Consider the following 21,897-nt stretch of genomic DNA (forward strand, 5'->3'; position numbering starts at 1 on the left):
TCGGTGACGTACAGGAGGACCATTGGCCAAACGCCACAGATGGCCACAGATGAAGAGGGTAGAAGGCCTTAGAACCACATGACTTGTAAGGCCCAATAGGGGCCCTCAAGACGTTTCTTAGCGGGAACATCATTGCTGATCAATGGCCAGGGTAATGGAGGACACTCCCGAAAAGAGCAATGTCATCCCCGTCATTGTGCGGGTGATGGGTAACGCGGGACCGTCAGCAATCGGCAGCTGAGTCGTTTTGACAAATTACACTGTATTGTTTGCGGCCTTTTCTACCTTCGGACGACAACCCCACAAGGCTCAAAGGTCCACTTTTTGGTCCACTTTTTATCTAAAGGTCCAAGACTTTTCTTTAAAAGATGAACTGATTCGTGTCACCAGCAAGGCTGGAATCCGTTGTAGGAAAACTGCTCACTTTGTCATTGAAAAAGTTATCTCTGATTTTTTCTTTGAAACCCTCTAAAAACGCAGGAAATGCCATTTCAGAAGGTTCATTTTTCAAAGTTGGCCCCCCTTCAAAATTCTGGCTACGGCCATGTTACCTCCATTCACGGATCTCCCTCCGATCTTCGGGCGATCGACTCGCGGTCAAGTTGGTACCTGCGGTAATACTGAATACCCCGTTTTGTATTCTATACTTTCAATGTATAAGGAAGTGACCGCCGGTTACTACTTTTAATTCAAGTTATGTCACCTCTACATGTAATAAATCAAAAGGTTTTCACGCAAACATGTAGTTGCTAGGTGATTGTCAGATTGAGTTCTGCATAGTGCGTCCGGAATCTTTCGAATTTAGCGTAGAGCGTAGAGAGGCGTCCGGAATTCAGCGTAATACGTAGCCGGCTCTCAAAATTTAGCGTAGAGCGTTGTCGGGACCCCCCCTTGGAGGCCCCCATAACTATAGAACCACTACTAAAATGTGGGTACAAATAAAGAAAATTATCTTAATGACTGCAATTTGATTTTGTGGGAAGACAAGTCTAGGGACAGCCTGATTGTGTATGTTTATTAATGTATACCGGGTATTATATGAACAGTATCAGCAGATTTAGATTTCACGCTGTATCACTTACATGTTACAAAAGTGCCCTGTAGATGACCCTTCATACTCCTGGTTCACAGGATTTGTCAGAAGTGACTGTGTGAGGGAAAGTTGTTTGAAACCTGGTCAGGTGACCACCTCATCCTGATGTGACTGACTTTTCTTAGGGTCATTAACTCATTTGAAATTTCACCAAAAAGGCAAAAGAGACCCGACAACCTATCTAGTAAACTATAGCCTGGGTAGTACCGTACCAAACCTTTGGTTGGCTTGGTGGTAATTTTTTAGCCTAGGTGCCAAACCCATAGCACACTGAACACAACGTATCTCAGTGAGGCTCACTGTGAGATACTTTGTGTTCAGTGTGCTATGGGCTTGGCACCCAGGCTATAATTTTTAAGCACAGGCAAGTTATACCACAGACCATATACTGTATGATCTCTAGCTGGTTTCCCTGTATCTGCTGACTTCCTGTAAATGTAATGCTTAGTCTTCAACATTGTGAGCAAAGAAACTTAAAACCTACCACCATCTCTGTAAAGGATTATTAGAAGGGGGAACCCTTTCGAAATTTCGAGGGGGAGGGGAAAAGAATCCATTCAAATTTGCTGCCTTGTAAGTTCGACTACATGGATGGGTTTACACATTCCTTTACTAATACCAGGAAGTCTTGTTGTTATGTTCAAATCAAAAAAGGAGGGGGGGGGGTATGGCTTCCACAAAATTTGTTTCCCTCTTACGGAACTTGACATGGACAGTTTTTGAGGTGAAAGCCGAATCGGCGATGATGCTGAACAAAGAGTACAGTCATGTTTTAGATTACAAAAAAAATTATTAGCATTTGTGAGTGAGTGAGTGTCTGAGCTAAACACTGATGCATCTAAATATTGACTGTTCTGGTATTTCAACAAAGACAGGGATGAACAAGATCTTTTGATGGATTTGATTTCTTACAAATAACTGTTACACATCATGATCAGAGCTCAAAAATGTTGGGTGCATTATGCACCATAGAGCATTTAAAAATGAGGCTGTACAAGTATTTCTGATATAGGCACCCAACCTGCACTTGTCCATGCATTGTACTGTTAATATAGATACAATGTGGATTTTTATTTGCTGCATTGACTGTTTTAACATATGGACCCAGGAGTATAAAAGAAAAAATAGCAATGGTTTTTGAACAGTTTTAGTGTGATTCATATATACTTCTCAAAAATTTGAGTAGTGTAGCTAACTTGTCTGCTGTATGTAATTTTCAATATACTTGCACCAGTGCAGGTAACATATGCAGAAAAAAGTATTTTGAGCCCTGTATTGGAGCCGATGGACAACCCGAGAGATGATCCACACAGTGTTATATTGTAGTTCACAAGATGTGTTGTCAACATGTCTGGGACTAATTAAGTTGCAACACAAAAATTTGACGGTAGCTAACCCAAAAGGGAGTGTCCCCCTCATGACCTGTAGAGAGGAGCCAGAACAAGCAGATTATAATTTGTACCTAGGTACAAGAGCTCTCCTGAAGAGAGACAAGTTGAACTGAACCAAGTGTAAAGCAGCACCAAGAGCATCTAGCCAGATATTAGACACTAAACAAGGACAACAATAACACACGTACAGTCAGACTTGGGACTCAAAAATTATTGGACATTGGCAAGACTCAAAGTGGGACAAAACAGATTTTGGCGATAAAAGTATAACAAAAATTATATGATAATTATATAATATTATTTATGTCCTACCTGGGCCGTGATTACGTTCGATACGCGTGTTCCGGCCCGTGTGATAACTAGCGGTACGGCCCAGGGGTTCTTTACGCGTACGGCCCGGGCCTTCCAAATGTTCCATTGAACGATTCGAACGCGTTTCACCCTAACCGCTTGCACCGCTTTCGAAAATTCGAACACAAAATTCGGACGTTGGAATTGATGTTGTTGCATTTGTTGGCTTTAGGGACACCAAATTTTCGCTCATTTCGCATTGAAAGGCGAGTTTTCTTGGGTGGGTATGACATAAATAAAATACAACACGGTGTATTCTGTATCGCCCTCGGTCCCGGCCCTCCTGCGAGTCGGATCGCCCTCCGGCCTGCGGCCTCAAGTTTAACTCAGTGGATGTCAAAAAGGCTGACAATCACAAAACAACACGGAAATCAATCCCCCACCCCACCCCCCACCCCCACCGCGAAGTTCGAAAACACACCGGCTTTTGGCCTATACTTTTGACCTGCGACCAGAACAACACTCAATCAGAGGACACGACAGGGATTTCCCACTAGTAATATTCATCTCTCCCACCAAATTTTCAACATGGACAGAATTCAGGCAGCGCTGGAGGAGTTTCAGAAAACCACCCACATCAAGCTCAGTAAGGTGACAAGCAAAACAGTTGAAAATGAAAATCTTAAGTTGCCGGAAAAAGTTACCATCTACTAACAGAGTGGGCAAAGTTTGGCTGCATACATTACGGGAAGGTGCGCTCAAGAGGCTCGGGAATTCACACAAATCAGTCTGAGACAGTAGAAATCAATAAGCACAAAATATGTATACACAAAATGTACATATCCACACCGGGAGTGTCAATAAGGGACAAAAATTTGTACACAAAAAAAACTTTATATCCGTACCAGGTTTCATAAGGGACATAAAATCTTTATATCCATATCCACTCTGGGAAGGGCTCTTGCAATTGGCTGCCCATGGAAATTTTAAAACGGCTAGATCCTTCCCAGTCTGAGTGGTTCAACCTTACAAAGTTACAGAGTAGTTACGGGGTAGTTGATTTTATGGTATCATGAACAGCTATAATCAAAGCTCTAGCTTCTCTCTTACTTCAATGGCTGGTTACACGTTTTTAAAAGAGCAAAAAAGTGACTGATTATTTGTATTTTGGTAGCCTGGAATACAGATCCAAAGCACACTGGACACAAAATATCTCAGTGAGCAATTTTGTGTCCAGTGTGCTTTGGGTCTGGCATCCAGGCTAGTATTTTGGTTGAAGATTGAAAATGGTCTACTGGCTCTAGACTTGTCTTGTAACCTTTCTGGATGACATTAGTTCCACTAACTACTCAAATTGCTAGATTCTTCCCAAGCCAGTGCAAAATCCATATGGCCATAATCCCCCATGAAATTTCTGCATTCCTCCCAGCATGAAAAGACATCTTAGGGGCCAGTCTGAAATTTTTTCTTGTCCACATAAATATCATCATTGTAGTGTGCTGAATGATACCCTAGAGCTTTTTAAAATCTTGGTCGCTTGAAACGCTAGTTTGTGCGTTTTGAGGGACAAATTTTGCTGGTAGACTATCTCGTTTGGTGCAAAATTACACGAGTTTCATCTTCATTTTGCCCACTCCACTCAAAGTAGGCTGACTCAAAGATGGTGGAGTGGGCAAAATTTTTGTCAGTGATGACCGGGAAAATTTGGCTAGAACACTGTCATAGAAATCCTGACATCATATTCCCATGGAATAATAGCCTGGTATCCAGCCTTGTTAGCTTTAGTGAGCGGATCTTGAGAAGCGGACTAAAGCTAACAAGGCTGGATACCAGGCTAATGGAATAATGCTTAACCCATTGTCCACCATCATACCTGCCCTACATTGTAGATGACATAATATTCAATTAAATGAAATGTCTTTTGGTACATTCATTGTCAAGTACATGTATGCGTGGTTAATGAATTCAACACATTCATCAAATTGCTGTAGACTATGCTTTATTGTATACTAAGTAAATTGTACCCAAGTGAAAATTATTTCTATACCAATGAAGATTCCTGGATTTTAGTGGAAAGTGACTGGGCAATGTGACATGATACTTGAGTTTATGAAATGCAAGGTCTCGCTTCAACAAGTTCAAGTAAATACCATGTGTAGGCAGATAAGTGTGTCCGTGATATGATTTTCTTGATTTTTAAAAAGATTTCCTGATTTGATGGTCCCTTCCCTAGGGAATAGCTTAATTTGCATATCCCTTGGGAATAGTTGAATTTGCATATCCTCACATGAGACCTGAACATTCAAAGATCTTTAAATATGTCAAAAATTCAAGGAAAAGTTACAAGAGCAAGGTTTTATACCATAAAATATAACAACTTGCGGCTTTTTCCATTCTGTAAGCTTAATTTCGTCTTTTTCTCAAGCATATTTCTTTCACGCGCAAATTTCAAACTTTTTTGCGCGTGAAAACTCAACATTTGAAAGTTACTATTGAAACTATTGATGGAACAAGGTTTTGTACTCTAGAATGCTAGAATAGGATACTAATGCCAATTTGTATCCTCTTTTTTTAAAATTAAAAGTTTAAAAATTCAAATCCCTTGGGACGAACTAATTTATTCCCAAGGGACCTAGAAATCAGGAAGAAAATCCAGAAAACAGATGGAAAATCATATCACGCGGTTAATATTTTTGACAAGGAATTTTGTATTACATCTTTTCTGACATATTTAAGGAACTTGATTTTTTCACGCGCAAATTCTTCACGCGCACGCGCAAATTCTTCACGCGCATAAAACCCCATCCCCCAGCCCGCATATTAAAGTAGGAGAATAGGGGCTAGTTAAGGCTTGGTTTTGGGGTGTATGCTTCCGTGACGTTACGTTATGCAGTAGATTGCTTATTCCTTGACATTTAAATGACAAAGACTGGAGTTGTACAGCCGAAAAAAGTCCAATCCCTTGTGTTGGAAATTACATTGTAAACTGCGACATAATGATTTCTACCAACACCTATAAACTTTCAAGATAACAAGAAGAACGCGTACATGTTGAATTCACCATGGGAAGACCATTTGTTCAACTTGTACCCCTGTTCTTGTAACTAACATTGTACACATGCTGTGTATGTAACCTTCTTGTCACATCTGCCAGGTCCCCTTTGGTACCCTGTCTTGTTACTAGTAGCTTCAGTCGGATTTCAAACAGTAGCGACGGTTGGAAACGGTCCAGGTACCGGCCTTTGGAAGGCGGCCAGGTAGGGACCACTTAAAGCCAGACAGGACCGGATTCTGGGCTATTATTAGCCTCTACCAGGCTTCTGGAAGTGGCTTATTTCCAAGTAGATCTTTTAGTGACTCCCAAAGACAGTATCAACTTGGCCAGGATGACTCAATTTGCCAGACAGTAGTCACCAACTTCCGGGTGGCGAAATGGTAACTGTCTGGCCAATTAGATACTGTCTTTTGCAGCCACTAAAAGATTAGCCTCCTGTGCAGGCCTACGGGCAGGTGGGAGTTTGGATACTGCGTTTTGTAGAATTTTTAACGCGTTCTTTTGCCGGCCATCCTACAACCAGCCGCCAGATTTTTACCCACCACGGCTAGCTTCCTTCTTAATAGCAAGCTCTACGAGTCACGACTCTGCTAAACAGAAGTGCCCTTGGGAAAGGCACTTTACACGACTTTCCTCACTTCGCTCAGGTAAAATGGCTATTGTATTGTCCCCTGTGTTGGTGGCGGCATTAATATAAGTTAAAAATACTTGAGTGTGTCTCCACCTCGTCTTATGATTACATGTTGGAACACAAAAAAATAGAAGTGACAAGCCTTAAGGAATAGAAGCCCACATGTTATAGAAGAAAAAGACCCCAGTCATAGAGCTTGGTATGATAGTGGCTACCTTAGACGACAGACACAAACTTCGAAGCCCCCCAGGCTGCTGGCACCCAGGCTAAAATTCCAAATCGGATAGCGGTTCGGTAAACTCGGGCGTCTATCCGTTCCACATGAGAGCATGCATACGCGTGTAGTCCCTAGCAGGCTAACAATGAAGGTTGACAAATACCGATATCTTAGCCAAATAGAGACGCAAATTTAGCCACCATAGGGTTAAATTTACCCAAACGGGATTTCCTTTGTCGCCGGTTAATTTATTCACCCTATTTTTTTGCCAAATTCTACTATCCGAAAGCCTCCAAAAAGCCTGTTAGAGGCTAACAACAGCGATCGATGTCGAGAAATGTCGGCCCGAAATATTACAATACGTCATATTTCTTCATGACAGCCACAGAATGCGCCACGTCAAGTAACGGTCTCAGCGTAGGGCGAGTTTTACATATTTGCCGGAAGGATCTTCGCTTGATCAAAGCGCCCAGATGCACGAAACACACGAGCAAACCTCTAAAAATCACGCACGGCAGGTAAAAAAACGTTCCTTACCTGGATTGTAGGGTCAGAGTGGTACAAAAAGGGGAAAGAAAAGGCTGGATGTAGCGGTAGAAAGGCTGGTTGTTGATGGCACACCGTGACTCGGAGACGCGGCTTGGTCTTGTGTGTGGCAGGAAAAGCTGATCGCGCTTGTTTAGGCTGGAGCGAACTGGCCCGAACCAGTTCCGTAGCCTGATTTGCATAAAATACGGGCCGTGCGCATTTTCTCCCAAGAAAGGGGGCGCCGCAGGCGTGAAAACAATAGTATAGCTTCTGCCGGGCTTCTGAAGGGACTGGAAAGAGTAGAAATCGGCCAAGTAGACAGATAACATGCCAGGATAGTTAATCTGCTAATTAATTAACTATAAAAGGTGTACAGCTTTGAACGGCAAACCGTACTCCTTTAGCGGACTATTAAACTCCCCTGGCATGTTTAAAATATCTGTCTAGTACTATATTGGCCAATTTCTACTCCCTCCAGCCACCTCTGAAGCCTGGAGGCTTGAGAAAATAGCAGATGTTTTTTTTTTTTTCATTTGTGAAAGCTTGAAACATCGTTTATTCCCCTTTCTTTTAATCTTAGAATAAATTTCCGTATGATTGATTTACAACATCTGAGATTTGACATGGAGCGATCCAAGTAGTGTACGGAAGACAAATAAATGAAGGTTAACGAAAAAATATACACGGGAATGAACATAGCAAACATGTATGTGGTGAGGTTAGCCAAAAGTGATGTGAATTACTGTAATCTAGACTAAATCGTCCGTTGCCATCTATCTTGAAAACAATGCATGAATCCTTTCTTTCCCAACTCTTACATCGTTCTTTCTGTCTTTCTTTCCTTCTATCTTTCCTTCTTTCCTTGATTGACTGTTCCGAGGTCAAATTTAAAGATTTAGCCTTCGAACTTGAATATAACTCTCCGTCCTTGTAAACTATATGACCTTTCCGGCTCTGAAAAAAACAGAACGCAAGAGTACAAAAACACGAATCGAGGCACGTAGGAACCTTCCTGTCAATATTTTTCCGATTAAACTGATCCCCAGGCTAAATAATCACATATTACACAGTTGGATATCCACGGAACTCCATTGTAGCCTTGCCTAATGTAGTTTAGGGTTATAAAATGGAACGGCACAGAGCTGAATCAGCGGGGCGTAGGGTCACAGGAGCTCTTTATTCAATTACAACCTTTAAAATCTCGGCCCCGACCTTTTAACGATCAGCAGAGTGATTGAAAATCCTTCCGTGGCGAAGCGATACGTAGAGATGGTTTCGCGGTAATTGTGCCTGATGAGGCGGAAGGACACGTGGTCCCGTGGGAGTGATGGGCGGTGATTAGGTCACAAAAAGGTTTACACGATTTTTGTTAGCCTCCATCAGACCTTTCTACGGGAATACGGACTGTAGAATTCGGAAGAAAGGAGAATAAATTGGCAAGTTGGAAGGTTGTTTCTTTCCCAGTCCAAAGGCCTGTCAAACCCCAAGGCAGCCAAACTCCCCTGGCAAATATTCTCCTATATATATATAGCCAGCGTAGTTAGTCTGGTAGAGACTAGACGATTCTTGTCATATGATATACACGTAGAATTCGGGCAAAAACGGGGTCAATACACATAATTAGCCAGGGGTGTATGTGAGCCACGTTAACGTGTGCAAATGAAGTCTACAGTGGCCAAACTCCCCTGGCAAATCGTTATCCCTAGTTGGATAAATTTTACTATTTTTCAGACACTTTATAAGTCTGGTGGAGAGTACATAACATTATATATAAATCTCTGTAATACACCCCCGTCATTTCTTTAAGATGTATAGTACCGGCAAGACTTGTGATGTACTTCCAATGCTTTTACTGTAATCCTTTCTTCCATTTTCTTTGTTTTATCTTTATCTTTATCGTTCTCCTTATGCCTTACTGTCAGAACTGTGATCTTTGCTCTGATCATGTGATTGATATTATCTGCACGATGCTTAATGGACTCCACAACGTCATATATCTGTACTAAAATCTATTTTCTAAAGATAGATATAATCATGGATGTATGACTAGTACTGCTTGTAGCGGCAGATAGATACTGAATGAAACAAAGACCTAGCCTCTACGACTGAGGATTTTATGCGTATTTACAATGCACTTCTTATATGGCATATCATTTCTATTTATACAGGGGTACTTGAACCGGCTTAGCGTAAATAATATGTCATATGCCATAACAACAAAAAACGCAATAACTTTATTGACAATCGTACATGTTCAATATGTATAGCAGCACGCCAGCAGATAGTACAAAATAGAGAATAATATAAAACATAACATCCCAATTTAATACTACAACAATGCAGGCTAGCAAACTTTCTAATCATTTTCGGTATCTTTTCTAATAACTTCGGTATCTTTTCTAATATCCTTTCTAATAACAAAGCAGTCTTATATATTCAACTATGTTATGGTAGATGCATCTAAAGATATACTAAAACCTGTCTGTAGAATCGAGTCTCTTGAAATCTGTTGTATATACCTGTTGTAATAAATGTGAATAACTTATAGGTAAAATATATACAGTACATAAAAGCCTGAGTCAAAGAGCTCGCTATGGAGACTACAAAGACCAGCATTCGTCTTAGAATCTGCTTTATATATTCATTATATGCATTAGACTCGGTAATCACGAGGCATGGTTACTACATAGAATGTTTATCAAATATCAGCGTTGCGGGCCACACACAGTGGAGCAGATTGGTCTGAGAGTTATATAATTACCAGGTTCGTGCGGAGGTTATATCATATACGCCCACGTGCAGTAATGAAATTACAGCAGCCTGGCTGGAACTTAATATTCTCACAGCAATATAGAACACTGGATTAAGCTGTGACCTTGAGCAGGAAGGGTTTGAAGGTCAGGGTAAGGGTAGGGGCGCCATGATTTGTGAAACATCTGTTTGTAGATAGATAACTATAACAGACATGATTCGTTCAGCATATCTAAACCTGTATCGTGAAAACGTGTATACAGAGATAGAATCTTTGAAAAGCAACTGTAAATGCTATATGATTCAGGTATGTGAGTTCTTCGCCTTTATGGCTCTGGTGATACACACACACACTAAGTGACTAACCCTATGTAGTATCTCTTTCTGACATACACACAGACAGTGGAAAGAGACAAACACACTCTGACAGACACACAGTCTGTTGCACTCTCTCTCTCTCTCTAGCTCTTCTCTTTCTTGCTCTTTCTCTTTCTCTCTCTCTCTCTAGATAAAAACACTTACATACACACGCGCGCACACAGCGACACATACACTGGTACTGTGATATACAATAATTCTAGCACAAAGGTTTGCTGCAATGTTTGAGACTTCATGTTCTAATTTTCAGCCCTAACCACTTTCAATACTGACAATAGGCTTACTAGTAAGATCGTAAGAACGAATCTACGTTTGAAAACTGACGGAGGCCCATTTCAGTCACGATGGTTGCTGGGATACAGAACTTTCATCATGGCGACCGAACTTAACGAGATTGTTCGTTTATATCAGCGCGCAAGCCTTTTCTGATACACCCACATGTTCATACAAACATCTAAGGCGAAAGAAAAGATTACTTAGTAAGACGTTTGACGCAAGGAGGCCGGTCAAGACGTCAGGTGGGGTTTTCGTGTAATCTCAAACTCTAATTTGAAATCCCCTTCGAGACTAATTAACGTTTCAGTCAACAATACACAAAACAACCCTTTGTTATAGAATGTATACAGTGCGCCTGGGAAGAACTAACGATGGAATCATACAAACGATGGAGCAAGAAAAAGAAGCATTCAGGTGGGGAAGAGGGCATTGACATCGCTGCTTTGACTCGAAAAGGGTATACATGGCTAAAGGATATTGCTCTTGCTCTTATGTAGAAACATAGTGAGAAGATTTGAATTTCAGAATAAATGTAACCTTTTTCCAGTAATATGTTGTCTGTCTCTCTCTCTTTCTAACCTATCACACACACACACACACGGACACACACACACACACACTACAAACACGCGCGCGCACACACACACACTACTACACACAGACACACATACACGCACACAGAGAGTGTGTGAGAGAGAGAGAAGAGAGGGAAGAAAGATAGAGCCTGAGACAGAGGAAAGAAAAGAAAGAGAACAACAAGATTCGATGCAGCAGACGTGTCGTGCATTTTGATTGGCTGACCCTGAATAAATTTCATCAGACGGACGAACCGCAGCGCGCGTAAGGTCAGGGCGAGGTGCCGGCGCGCTCCACGCGGAGAAAAGACTGGGAATTACGGGTCGCGAAGTTCGGGTCCTCCGTGAGACAACGGAACGAACCAGACACGCACGGAATACATGATGGTGATAACTAGCAATTATAGGTTTCAGACCAACCTCTACCAGACACCGAGGATCACTGGAAAATAGTAGAGTCAGTTAGAAAATAGTTGTCAGCCAGAGAGGGTACATTGTGCGTCTGTGGGTCGCAAACTTGTACCCTCTCTGGTCGGCTAACTCCTCTGGTATAGTATTACATTTATTTTGGCCAATTTTCCGGAATACATGATGGTGACAACTAGCAATTATAGGTTTCAGACTTCCGGGAAGTGCTAGTGGCTTTGATGAAGCAAATACATGTAGCCTGTGTGCCATCGTCCGCAGTTTTCACCATGGTGGCCAGCTATACCCAGTCTTATTATCATCATCATTATATACTATAGATACTAGTTCATAATGATGATGATAACTTTTCTTGTTATCATCATCATTATGTACTAGTACCCAGGCTGTACTAGTACATAATGATGATGATAACGTTTCTTATACTAGTACATAATGATGATGATAACATTTCTTATCATCATCATTATGCACTAGTACCCAGGCTATATCCAATACATAATGATAATGATGACGTTTCTTGTTATCATCATCATTATGCACTAGCTATATATACTAGTACATAATGATGATGATAACATTTCTTGTTATCATCATCATTATGCACTAGGCAGGCTTTACTAGTACATAATGATGATGATAGCGTTTATTGTTATCATCATCATTATGCACTAATACCCAGGCTATACTAGTACATAATGATGATGATAACATTTCTTGTTATCATCATCATTATATACTAGCTATACTTGTTTCTTGTTATCATCATCATTATGCACTAGCACCCAGGCTATATTAGTACATAATAATGATGATAACATTTCTTGTTATCATCATCATTATATACTAGCTATACTGTATATAATGATGATGATAACAAGAAATTATGTACTAGTATAGCTAACTGAAGAAATATCAAGAAATTAGAGATCTCTGGGAGTGCTTTGAGTTTTTGTGAACGTATTGGAACGGTGGAACGGTATTGAATAATCATGGTGGAATCCCTGGTTGGATTGTATCATAGAATGGATTTTATATATTTAAAGCGTGTGTTTGTATGATGTAACTTTGTATGTTGTAACTTACTCCGGTAATAAAAATCTTCAAAATCTACACCTTCTGTGAGAAAACTAAACTAACTATTCTTACACACGTACGGAATACATAATGTTACTCCGAATACTAAAGAAAAGTGTCCTTCGAACCGTTGAAGATCACATATACTGACAGCTAGTCCTACGGCTACACAAAGTAACTCCGGCTGACGGTAAGTAAGTTAGAACGGCGGAACAGTTCCCAGCAGACTGAGGTGTCGGGAGGCGGAGAGGTCGGGGTCCATCCGCCATCTGGTGAAAACCGCAGAGAAATGAAGTGTCACGCCGTATTAATGAAGAAGCTTGTGCTTTGCGGTGCGTAATGGGGAGAGAGAGAGAGACAGACAGACAGACAGACAGACAGAGAGAGACAGAGAAGACAGTTTTTTTTTTCAAATTTCGACAACCTCATGACATTTCAGTACCTTCGACATTCCCAACACCATTTGTGCAATAGGCTGGTTAAAAACTCACGAGACAGTTACAATCATTTAGCGTAACATCGCCATCTGTCGACATTCAGCTGAACTGCAGACACTCAAGTACAAGATGGATGTTTTGTTCGTGCCATTGTTGCCATCACAAAACTGATCGCTTTGTTCCTTTTCTATGCTGTTAGGGTTTTAGTTTTTAAGCTTGCAAGCGGAGACATTGTTTACATTTCAAATAAAAAGGTTCTCGTTGTAATAAAGGACTGCGACCTGCAAGGAATATGATTCAAAAGAATAAAGTCTGGAGTTAAGATCGTATCACAAGTTTTTGTTGCTGCAAAGAAAGGCTTTATTAATGGTAGCTCTCTTGCGTGACTGTTGTAATATTGCCGACACAAAGAAGCCAGACGTGCACCAGTTATCGTGAATGAAGATTCTAACCCACATACCTAACAATCTTTGACCGTGAATATGAAGTTGTGTTCATTTGTTGATAGTTTTGAGGCCGCTGAAAAAGCCCCCCATCAACATGAAATAGGAAATTTGCACCAACTAAGTAGAACGAGACAATTTAAGAAATGTATAGTTTGAAGTATTGGGCATGATTATGTGTTCAAGAAAGACTTGTTTAGGGGCCAGAAGGGTAGACTGACCATTTTTAATGTGTATGGCTCTGGAATATTCTGTTTCTCATAGATCACTTATAAAATATCATTTGAAAGCAGTTATAGTGTATTTGGGCATTTTCATCTAATCACATAAGTATATATTATATATCGTTTAGGCTTTTAGAATTTCTCAATGAGAGAGCTCGCTAGCTCGATATAATTTTACAATACACCGTGTACGTTACACCGTGTACATGACAGCTGAATAGTTTTATCAGTAGGCATATCAATCTTTATAGCATGCGGTTTTGAGTCCACACAATTTCCTGTTATATATTTAGCCCAACCCAACGTGGCACGCGTACAATATTAATACCTATAGAAGCAAGGGAACAAAAGCACAATGTCCCCCGCTGCGCTAATGTTTCAATGATTAAATATTCCAATGCTTCATACGTCTGGGGTATAATCCATTTCCTTTTCAAGTCACGTCCACCGCTAATTACAGTCAACAGCCCGTGAACCACCGCAAACTCTGAGTTATTGTCTCCCCCTCACACAGCTTTGTTTACCGGTTGTCTGGAGTGTTTTCCTCGCACAACGTTTACGTTTTCCTCTCAATGCCTCAATCACTGGTTATTCATCAAGCGGACTCGTTTTTCTGCGTTTAGATTTCCCGTGCTGATTTTGACGGAGGTTCGATGTGTCCGAAATAGAACTAGGGGGTTCGATCATGTGTTCGAAATAGAACAGGCGGTTCGATCACGGTGTTCGAAATAGAACAGGGGGTTCGATGTGTTCGATCCGGATCGGTGTTTGTGTGCAGCTGACAGCCTTAAAAAGACTCGAGTCAAGTATCGTTCCGCCTTGCATAGAGTTTAGCCGGTATAAACACACCGTAAATACACACAGGCTCACTTCACCAAACACTCTGGTTTATCAGAAAGAAATACAGGCTTTGTAGAGGAATGAAAGAACGCAATTTTCTGGAAGAATAACCAAGATTGAGAGATCTACAGCCATAGAGGTGGTCTGATTGAAGTTGTCACGCAGTAGCGGCGAGGAAAGGGGAGTTCTTCAGTAATTGGGACCGCCTGTATTTATTTTGGGTCGATGGAGCCTACAACGTTTTGTCAACACATGTCTCCTCAATAGGGACTGTGCGTACAGCGCTTGCGCGTGTGGTTGGAACCCAACAAATTCGTCAGAACCCTGGATACCATGTGTGCGACAGTAACACAATTTTTTTTTTGTCGCGTTGTGGAATTTATGGAGTGGAGAAATTCGACGTAAACGTTGTATATTTGAAGACTAGGCGGTGGCTGGCTGCTAGCGTTGTTAGGGACAACCGCAGGTGTTCTGGAATGTCGTGTGACAAGTGAACTGTGAGGGTTCGTATGCAGGACACTCAAGTAACACCGGTACCTTCCCGTCTTACACTTGCCACAAGAAACAACAGGAGCGATCTTGAAGGATATATACTATTCTAGTCAGGATTTCCCTGCCTGGAGGCATGAAGCCGATCGGAGGTAACCAGGATATGCGGGTTGAGGGTTTCGCGGCAGGGCTAAGGAGAGACATGAGGAGGGTCGCCAGCGTACGAGTGCAGACGACACAACACGGAACTCGCCCGTACCACAGCATGCTGCCTCTGCGGTGCCCGAAGTTGAGGAGGGCACAGTCTGCGGTAACGTTGGACGAGGTGAGGAAGAAGGTGTGGACGCCCTACGCCGTGGACGTGGTTGTCTCTCGGCTGCAGGAGTGCGGGATATCCGCAGACGACACGGCGGCCATGCTGTGGAAACAGCGGCACGACGACACGCTACACGACCGAGAACAAACGCCTGCTAGCCGCGGACACGACCCGAGCGTGGTGCAGGGGGAGGGAGAAAATAGCGCTGCGCCGAACTCAAACCCTCCGTCACGGTCTACAAAACCTGACAAAAATCTCCCAATTTCTGTGGAAAATTCTTCAGGGGGACATTCAGTGAAGGAGAGTAAAACTGGTAGAAAATTCGTCCGTGCTACCAGGTCCGCACCTGTCCGACGGGTTTGCCATGTTTGCGGCGGCTGCCTGCCGCCCCATAACAACGGCAAAAACACGCTTATTACGACCACTTACCCAGCTTTATCCACTACCCACAGCTCCAGAACTACCGGAATAATTCGTCCAGCGACGGCAGACGTGACAGAAATTAAAGGAATCCTAAAGAGACTGGACACAGAGGAAGAGAGTGTGAGGTCTCAGTCGTGTCAGTTTCCGGATCGAGAGGTCACATTTCGTCTCGACCCGGCACATTCCGACAGACCAGGTGAAAACTTCCAATGCTCGTGCGGTAACAGGACGTCGTTCGAAGTGCTGTCAGCCTCGCCAGGCCGGCAACTGAAGAGAGAAAACGGACGGTACAAGCCTTGTACCATGACTATGACATTTCCAGGCCGTAAAATGTGGAATCTAGACGACTGTACACCGCAGTTAGGGCAGACATACTACGCTTACAGAGCGCAGAGACTCAAACAACAAGGAGAGCTACGAAAAGCGATAGAGGAGGAGAGAAGACTGCATTTTGCTAGGGTCGCAGGCGACAGGACTGACCCACAAAAACTTACGAATGTCCGAACAAAGAGTGCGAGAACATTAACCAGGCGTTCTGTATCCTCCATGTTTTGACAAGCGTCGAATTTCCCAACCGGATATGTCCTCTCACTGTTAACGTTACAACCCTTCACAATACAGACATGTACGCTACAAGCCTACGGAACACTTAGATCGCATGGACAGCTTTATCTAGAAAAAAATGTACTAATTGTTTGCAAATTGAACCCTGCGGTCTGTGTTTCGCCGTAAAATAGCTATTTATCGATCGTTAAGTGATTCTTTAAGTGCTTCGTCCTTCAAAATTTGACCTTCTAGTTAACCTACAGAACACAAGATGGCGGATAAATATGGCACAGTAGTGTTATACATTGTTAAGATACAATCATGGTACTTCAATACATATTTGTAGTTGTTACGTTAACATGCAGTTGCATTTAGGGATCCTTAATAATTATATCACGAATTGATAATTATTATAACATTTAAATTCCTGTTGGAAGATTGGTTGCATAATCCTTATACATGGGAGCCAATCAGCAAACTTTAGAGATATCAACGAAAAATGGAAAATTAGGGTTCCAATTAACATTGTATCAATACATTTTTGTTGCTTGCATAGTAAATGTATGATAAAATCGTACATTAAATATTTCATTTTGTGAACAATATATCTAATTATCTTATTACTTCAGCAACGTTGAAACCTATTTCTTAATAATTTCTACCCCAATACCTGTGAAATGTACCACTATGCTACTATATAATTGATCTTTATTTGCAAAATCATGCTCGAAGGCTAATTGCTTTCATAGTGAAAGACACTATTCGGTACAATACAATAATTGTAGACAGACAACTAGTACTACTTGAAAAAACATATACTTCTACTACTACGCTAGCTATTATAAGGTTTGACTTCTTCTTTGAAGGCAGTGGATAATGAATAGTCCCACATTCTGCATAATGAGTGGGTTTATTTTGTGATCTTAGTAAAAACGTAGTCTTTTCGTCTCTCTCTCTCTCTCTCTCTCTCTCTCTCTCTCTCTCTATATATATATATATATATATATATATATATATATATATATATATATATATATTTACCCTGAGCAAAGCTAGCTGTAACATTTCTTCCCTGACCCGTAACGCTTTCAAACGTCCATTGTAAACACGCAGCGAATCGCGCGCTTGTTCCTGAGTCAGTTTGCAGACGACTTTTGTTGTCAGTGATCCTTTAATCTTATGTGAAAACAACTTTCTCGCTTAGTGAACCCTGCTGATCCATTAGAAAATACCTTCCAATCCTTTTAGTTTTTCTCCAGCCATTGTTGTTGAGTTCGAGTGTTGTCGACTGTCGAGTACGTATGTTGTGTTGTTTTCATTTAGAGGTTTTGAGTCAACGATTTGGTCTTGAGGATACTCGAGTTTCGGATTTCAAAAACACTTTCAGATGTTTTCTCATGTTGGCTACATTCCAACACGACCGACTTAGATTGTTCAAAAACATCGGGTCGTATTTGTCAACCATGCAGTTAAGGGGACTGAAAGAATAGGCTAAAGAATTTCGGAAATTTTGCTTCGTTTCGACGTCCAACAACCTCACTATGTACTGTTACATGTTCTCGGTGGTTTTTATGTCACAGTGATCTGTCAATAAATTTATGACACAGTGAATACTAGTATATGTCCACAGAAATGGCAGTTGTTTAACCGTGAACTTAAAACGCAAAAAAGTCATTTTTTCTTCCTTTTACAACGAAGTTCCCGCACAAAATAAACGAATCCACACGGTGTTATGTTTTATTATGTATCTACCCGAAAAAGACGGCATCAGAATTTATGGCATGTGTATACGGAAACTGTAGACGATACAATATCCATATATATTAAGCAAACACCACAAATACTATATGCGAGTCGAAAACACGGAAAATGCCGTTTTCATATAATGTGCTAATAAACTAATGATGTTAAAAAGTGCTGGATGGCGTCAGTGGGTATTGGGTAGTTGCGAGTTCGAACCCTGGAGTCCAACCCGCGACCAGCTCAAAATCCCATTGTTGAACAGGTTGCAGATGCGAAGTACCCACTCGACTAAGCCAGCACAGGGAAACACTGCCGTCTTCCTGTACATATAGCAGCGGGTAGGTCAAACACACACATACACACTAACGCCATCTGGCGATTTTAACAGGCACAGCAGGCAATGCTGATGTCATTCACCTGTCGTCTCCATGGTGAGATCTCATGACGCACACGCTGACCTATGACCCGCCTACCGCAGGTATATAGTAACGCATCGGCGCTGAGCTCGGGTGCTGGCTTAGTCGAGTGGGTACTTCGCTCATACGCAACCTATTCAAAATTGGATTTGAATGGTCGCGGGTTCGAGCCCGCAAGGGGTTCGAACTCGTAACTACCCATACCCACTGACGCCATCCAGCACTTTTAGCATACCCATAGAACGATCGCGTAAAATCGGTATATGTGTGTTTGAAGCAGTTTTTCTTGCGTGACCTGCTTGTATGCCTTACTGCTTCCGGACTTCGGGGGCTCGAATCCCAGTCGAACCGTTGTAATTTTGTATTCCCCTTTTTACGCCACTGGTAGAAGAAGAATTGGATCCCACATTTTATAGAACCCTGCAAAAATACAAGAAATTATTTTTTAAAAATTGGAACATGGTAAAATAATGATTTTCCATGCATCCAATCAGATGTAGGGTCCTGGTTGGTTTGCGGTCACACCTAAAACTCCTGGAGCAAAAATTTGAGCATTTTTGGGCTGACCTATACCTTCAATGGTTCATGTATTTTTTTTTTTTTTACTTTCGTCAAGAAGGTTGTGTTTTTGCAAGGAGGTTTTATTCGGAATGAAACCTCCTTGTTTTTTGTAGCGTTTGTATATGTGTGTGTGTGCGCATGTGAGTGTGTGTGTATGTTGTTTAGCACTATAACTCAAGAAGCTATGGATGGATTGTCATAAAACTTGGTGGGTGCACGTGGGTAGGCCTTGTTTCAAAATTCAATGTGTCTTTTTCAATCAAGAAAAATAACGGGGCGAATCCATAACCAGGAAATTAAATCAGTATGACGTCACCACCGCGCAAAACACGCAGCCACCGACTAATGGATTTGTAGTGTTACTCTTAAAGTGACGTCACAATCTTACTGACCAATCACCGTTCGCCTTACATCCTCAAAAATCACAGCATAAACCTCTTATTTTCACGGCTGACTTGCGCCATTTTCCCGTTTTCCTGAAGTGGGTTTTTCAAGTCCTGTTGCATAGCAACCGTCAACAAAACATCGCGGATGTAGAAAAAACAGCGACAGGAAGTTGTCCTTTTAGTTTCCTCGTTGTTTTCGGCGCAGCTACATTGCAGAATTCCTCGTCTTCACATCAACATTTGAAAGGTATTTCGTACATGTACAGTTGAATTCATGAACGTATCTTTGCATGAATTTGGGGGGATACGATGTGGGTATACGTAATAAATCATAGAACTTGAGTTCTGTTTTTCTAATCTGGTATTCAGCTTTTTGTAACGTACAATTTTGTTGTCAATGTTCCTGGTTAGTTATGCCGCGTGTTATCAAAGTATGAAACGAGATTGGGATTTTTCTATTACCTTCTTCAAGTGTCAGGGATCTCCCCAGAAATTTAGGACAGAATGGAGGAGGGTGCGAAATATCGGTAAATTTGATCAAAGAACCCTGGAAAAGGGTGTAAAAACACTAGTTTTGAAAATTAACAGGGTGGAGCTGAGATAAGGACTGGGTGGAGGAGCTCCACTGCTCCATTGTTTAGGGAGGTCCCTGAGTGTTACATGATAAAACTGCGATGCGCAGTGGATTTTAATATCGCTATGTAGCCCTATAGTATATAACGTGTTGTAATGGATTATGTAACAAGGTGTTGAACAAGAAAACCATAATATTCACTGAATACTAACATCGTACTTGACCTCGTAAGAAGTTGAGCTCTTGATGTTGTGTGTGTTTTAAGTAATGCTCAAATAGCTCTAATCCAATAATACAAAGATTGTATGATGAGTCTACTATCCATGTTGTATTTGACATTTATTTTGTAATTTTTTTCACAGCCGTAATTAAGAGACCATGGCTCGGGATTTTTTCTTCGTGGTTTTCCTTCTGGCGTGTGTGGTAGCATGTGTCCATTGTAAGTACTTGCATTTTCATTTTACAGCTTTTCTAACATACCGGTGTTATATAAAATCAATGACTGCTCTATAAAGATATGTAAAGAAATGTAGGATAAAAATTTTGATTCTTTTTCCTTAGTATGTAGTATGGATATCGTAGTAAATATGGTACAAAATTTTGATGCACTTGTCAAGTTGTACAAATATTACACGTTTTATATTTTATTAATTGATAAAAAAGATGATTGTAGAAAAGAAATAAAAAAAACAAAATTGCCCCCCCCCTCCTCCAGGTTTGAATTGTAACCAGTGCGTGGCGCCCCTCCCCGATAGCCTATCAGATTGCCAGGCTATGAACACGTCATCAACCGCCACAAACTGCTCCGCCAATCTAAACAGCTACTGCTTCACCGCAAGAGTCGAAACAGGTAATGAGAGGAACTTGAAACATTTGAAACTATTGTGTATTTTCATTGTGAATTTCTTAGTTTATGTCTGTGCATTTTTCTCACTGCCACCCCATAGAGCCTATAGTAGAAGTAGTAGTAGAAGTAGTAGTAGTAGTAGGAGTAGGAGTAGTAGTAGTAGTAGAAGAAATAGTAGAAGTAGTAGAGGTAGTAGTAGTAGTAGTACTAGTAGTAGTGGTGGTGGTGGTGGTGGTAGTAGTAGTAGTAGTAGTAGTAGTGGTAGTGGTAGTAGTAGTAGTAGTAGAGTTGTAGTAGTAGTAGTAGTAGTAGTAGTAGTAGAAGTAGAAGTAGTAGTAGTAGTGGTGGTGGTGGTGGTGATAGTGGTACTAGTAGTAGAAGTGGTGGTAGTGGTAGTAGTATATATATAGTAGTAGTTGTCTCGTCCAATCACAGCCGGGGTTTTAACCTTGTTCCCCACTTCTCTCGTCCAATCACAGCCGGGCTACTAACGGGGTTCTCCCGCGGTTGCATGGCAGTCAGCACGGGGAACGGCTGTGTCAGCCTGGGGGTGGTAACGACCTGTAGCACGTTCTGCACCACGGACGGCTGCAACACTGACAACGCCGCCTACGTCACCCACGCCAGCGTCACGCTTCTGCTGCTGGCCGCAGCGGTGGCAGCTCTGGCTGCAGTTCATGTCTGAATCGCTAGATAACGTTGCTGGCTAGAACCAAGTATGATAATGAATAAATTAACGAAGACCTTTATTGTACACACATATCCACTGGGTTAAGTACAGGTCACAACAAAAGGATGGAATATAGATAATGCTACATATATACATCGTCAAGTAGCTACAATCAAGTAAGTTTGGTTTCTTCTCGTCTCTTAGTAATGGCAAAAAGGTAAGAACATATATGTTTCAATACAGAAGGTTTGTCTAAGTATAATAATACTGGCAGTAGAACGTCACCAATAGAT

At 41.4% G+C, this 21,897-nt stretch overlaps 3 protein-coding genes across 3 annotated transcripts in view; 2 read left to right on the forward strand and 1 right to left on the reverse strand.

Moving 5' to 3' along the window:
* The window catches only part of LOC109463582, a 21,386-nt gene extending 14,002 nt beyond the window's left edge, over positions 1-7,384 (reverse strand). The window contains exon 1 of the mRNA XM_019760433.1: positions 7,216-7,384. The gene's annotated coding sequence lies outside the window, so the exon portion shown is untranslated. The remainder of the gene's footprint in view (positions 1-7,215) is intronic.
* A 7,350-nt stretch (positions 7,385-14,734) lies between these two features.
* LOC109463558 lies at positions 14,735-16,987 on the forward strand. The gene has a single exon (XM_019760397.1). It carries the CDS (start codon positions 15,259-15,261, stop codon positions 16,414-16,416), a length of 1,158 nt encoding a protein of 385 aa, XP_019615956.1. The 5' UTR covers positions 14,735-15,258; the 3' UTR covers positions 16,417-16,987.
* Positions 16,988-19,729: 2,742 nt separating this feature from the next.
* On the forward strand, positions 19,730-21,644 carry LOC109463563. The gene is made up of 4 exons (XM_019760402.1): positions 19,730-19,760; positions 20,450-20,526; positions 20,803-20,937; positions 21,414-21,644. Exons 2-4 carry the CDS (start codon positions 20,466-20,468, stop codon positions 21,617-21,619), a joined length of 402 nt encoding a protein of 133 aa, XP_019615961.1. The 5' UTR covers positions 19,730-19,760; positions 20,450-20,465; the 3' UTR covers positions 21,620-21,644.
* The last annotated feature ends 253 nt before the right edge of the window (positions 21,645-21,897 follow it).

Source organism: Branchiostoma belcheri, unplaced genomic scaffold (assembly GCF_001625305.1).
Source record: "Branchiostoma belcheri isolate BF01 breed outbred unplaced genomic scaffold, Haploidv18h27 scaffold128, whole genome shotgun sequence".
NCBI classification, from domain to species: domain Eukaryota; kingdom Metazoa; phylum Chordata; class Leptocardii; order Amphioxiformes; family Branchiostomatidae; genus Branchiostoma; species Branchiostoma belcheri.

Coding starts and splice junctions, on each gene's coding strand:
- LOC109463563 (XM_019760402.1), top strand. CDS start 20,466: ATGGCTCGGGATTTTTTCTTCGTGGTTTTCCTTCTGGCGTGTGTGGTA. Junction 20,527..20,802: donor TGTGGTAGCATGTGTCCATT/GTAAGTACTTGC, acceptor CCCCTCCTCCAG/GTTTGAATTGTAACCAGTGC. Junction 20,938..21,413: donor CACCGCAAGAGTCGAAACAG/GTAATGAGAGGA, acceptor GTCCAATCACAG/CCGGGCTACTAACGGGGTTC.
- LOC109463558 (XM_019760397.1), top strand. CDS start 15,259: ATGAAGCCGATCGGAGGTAACCAGGATATGCGGGTTGAGGGTTTCGCG.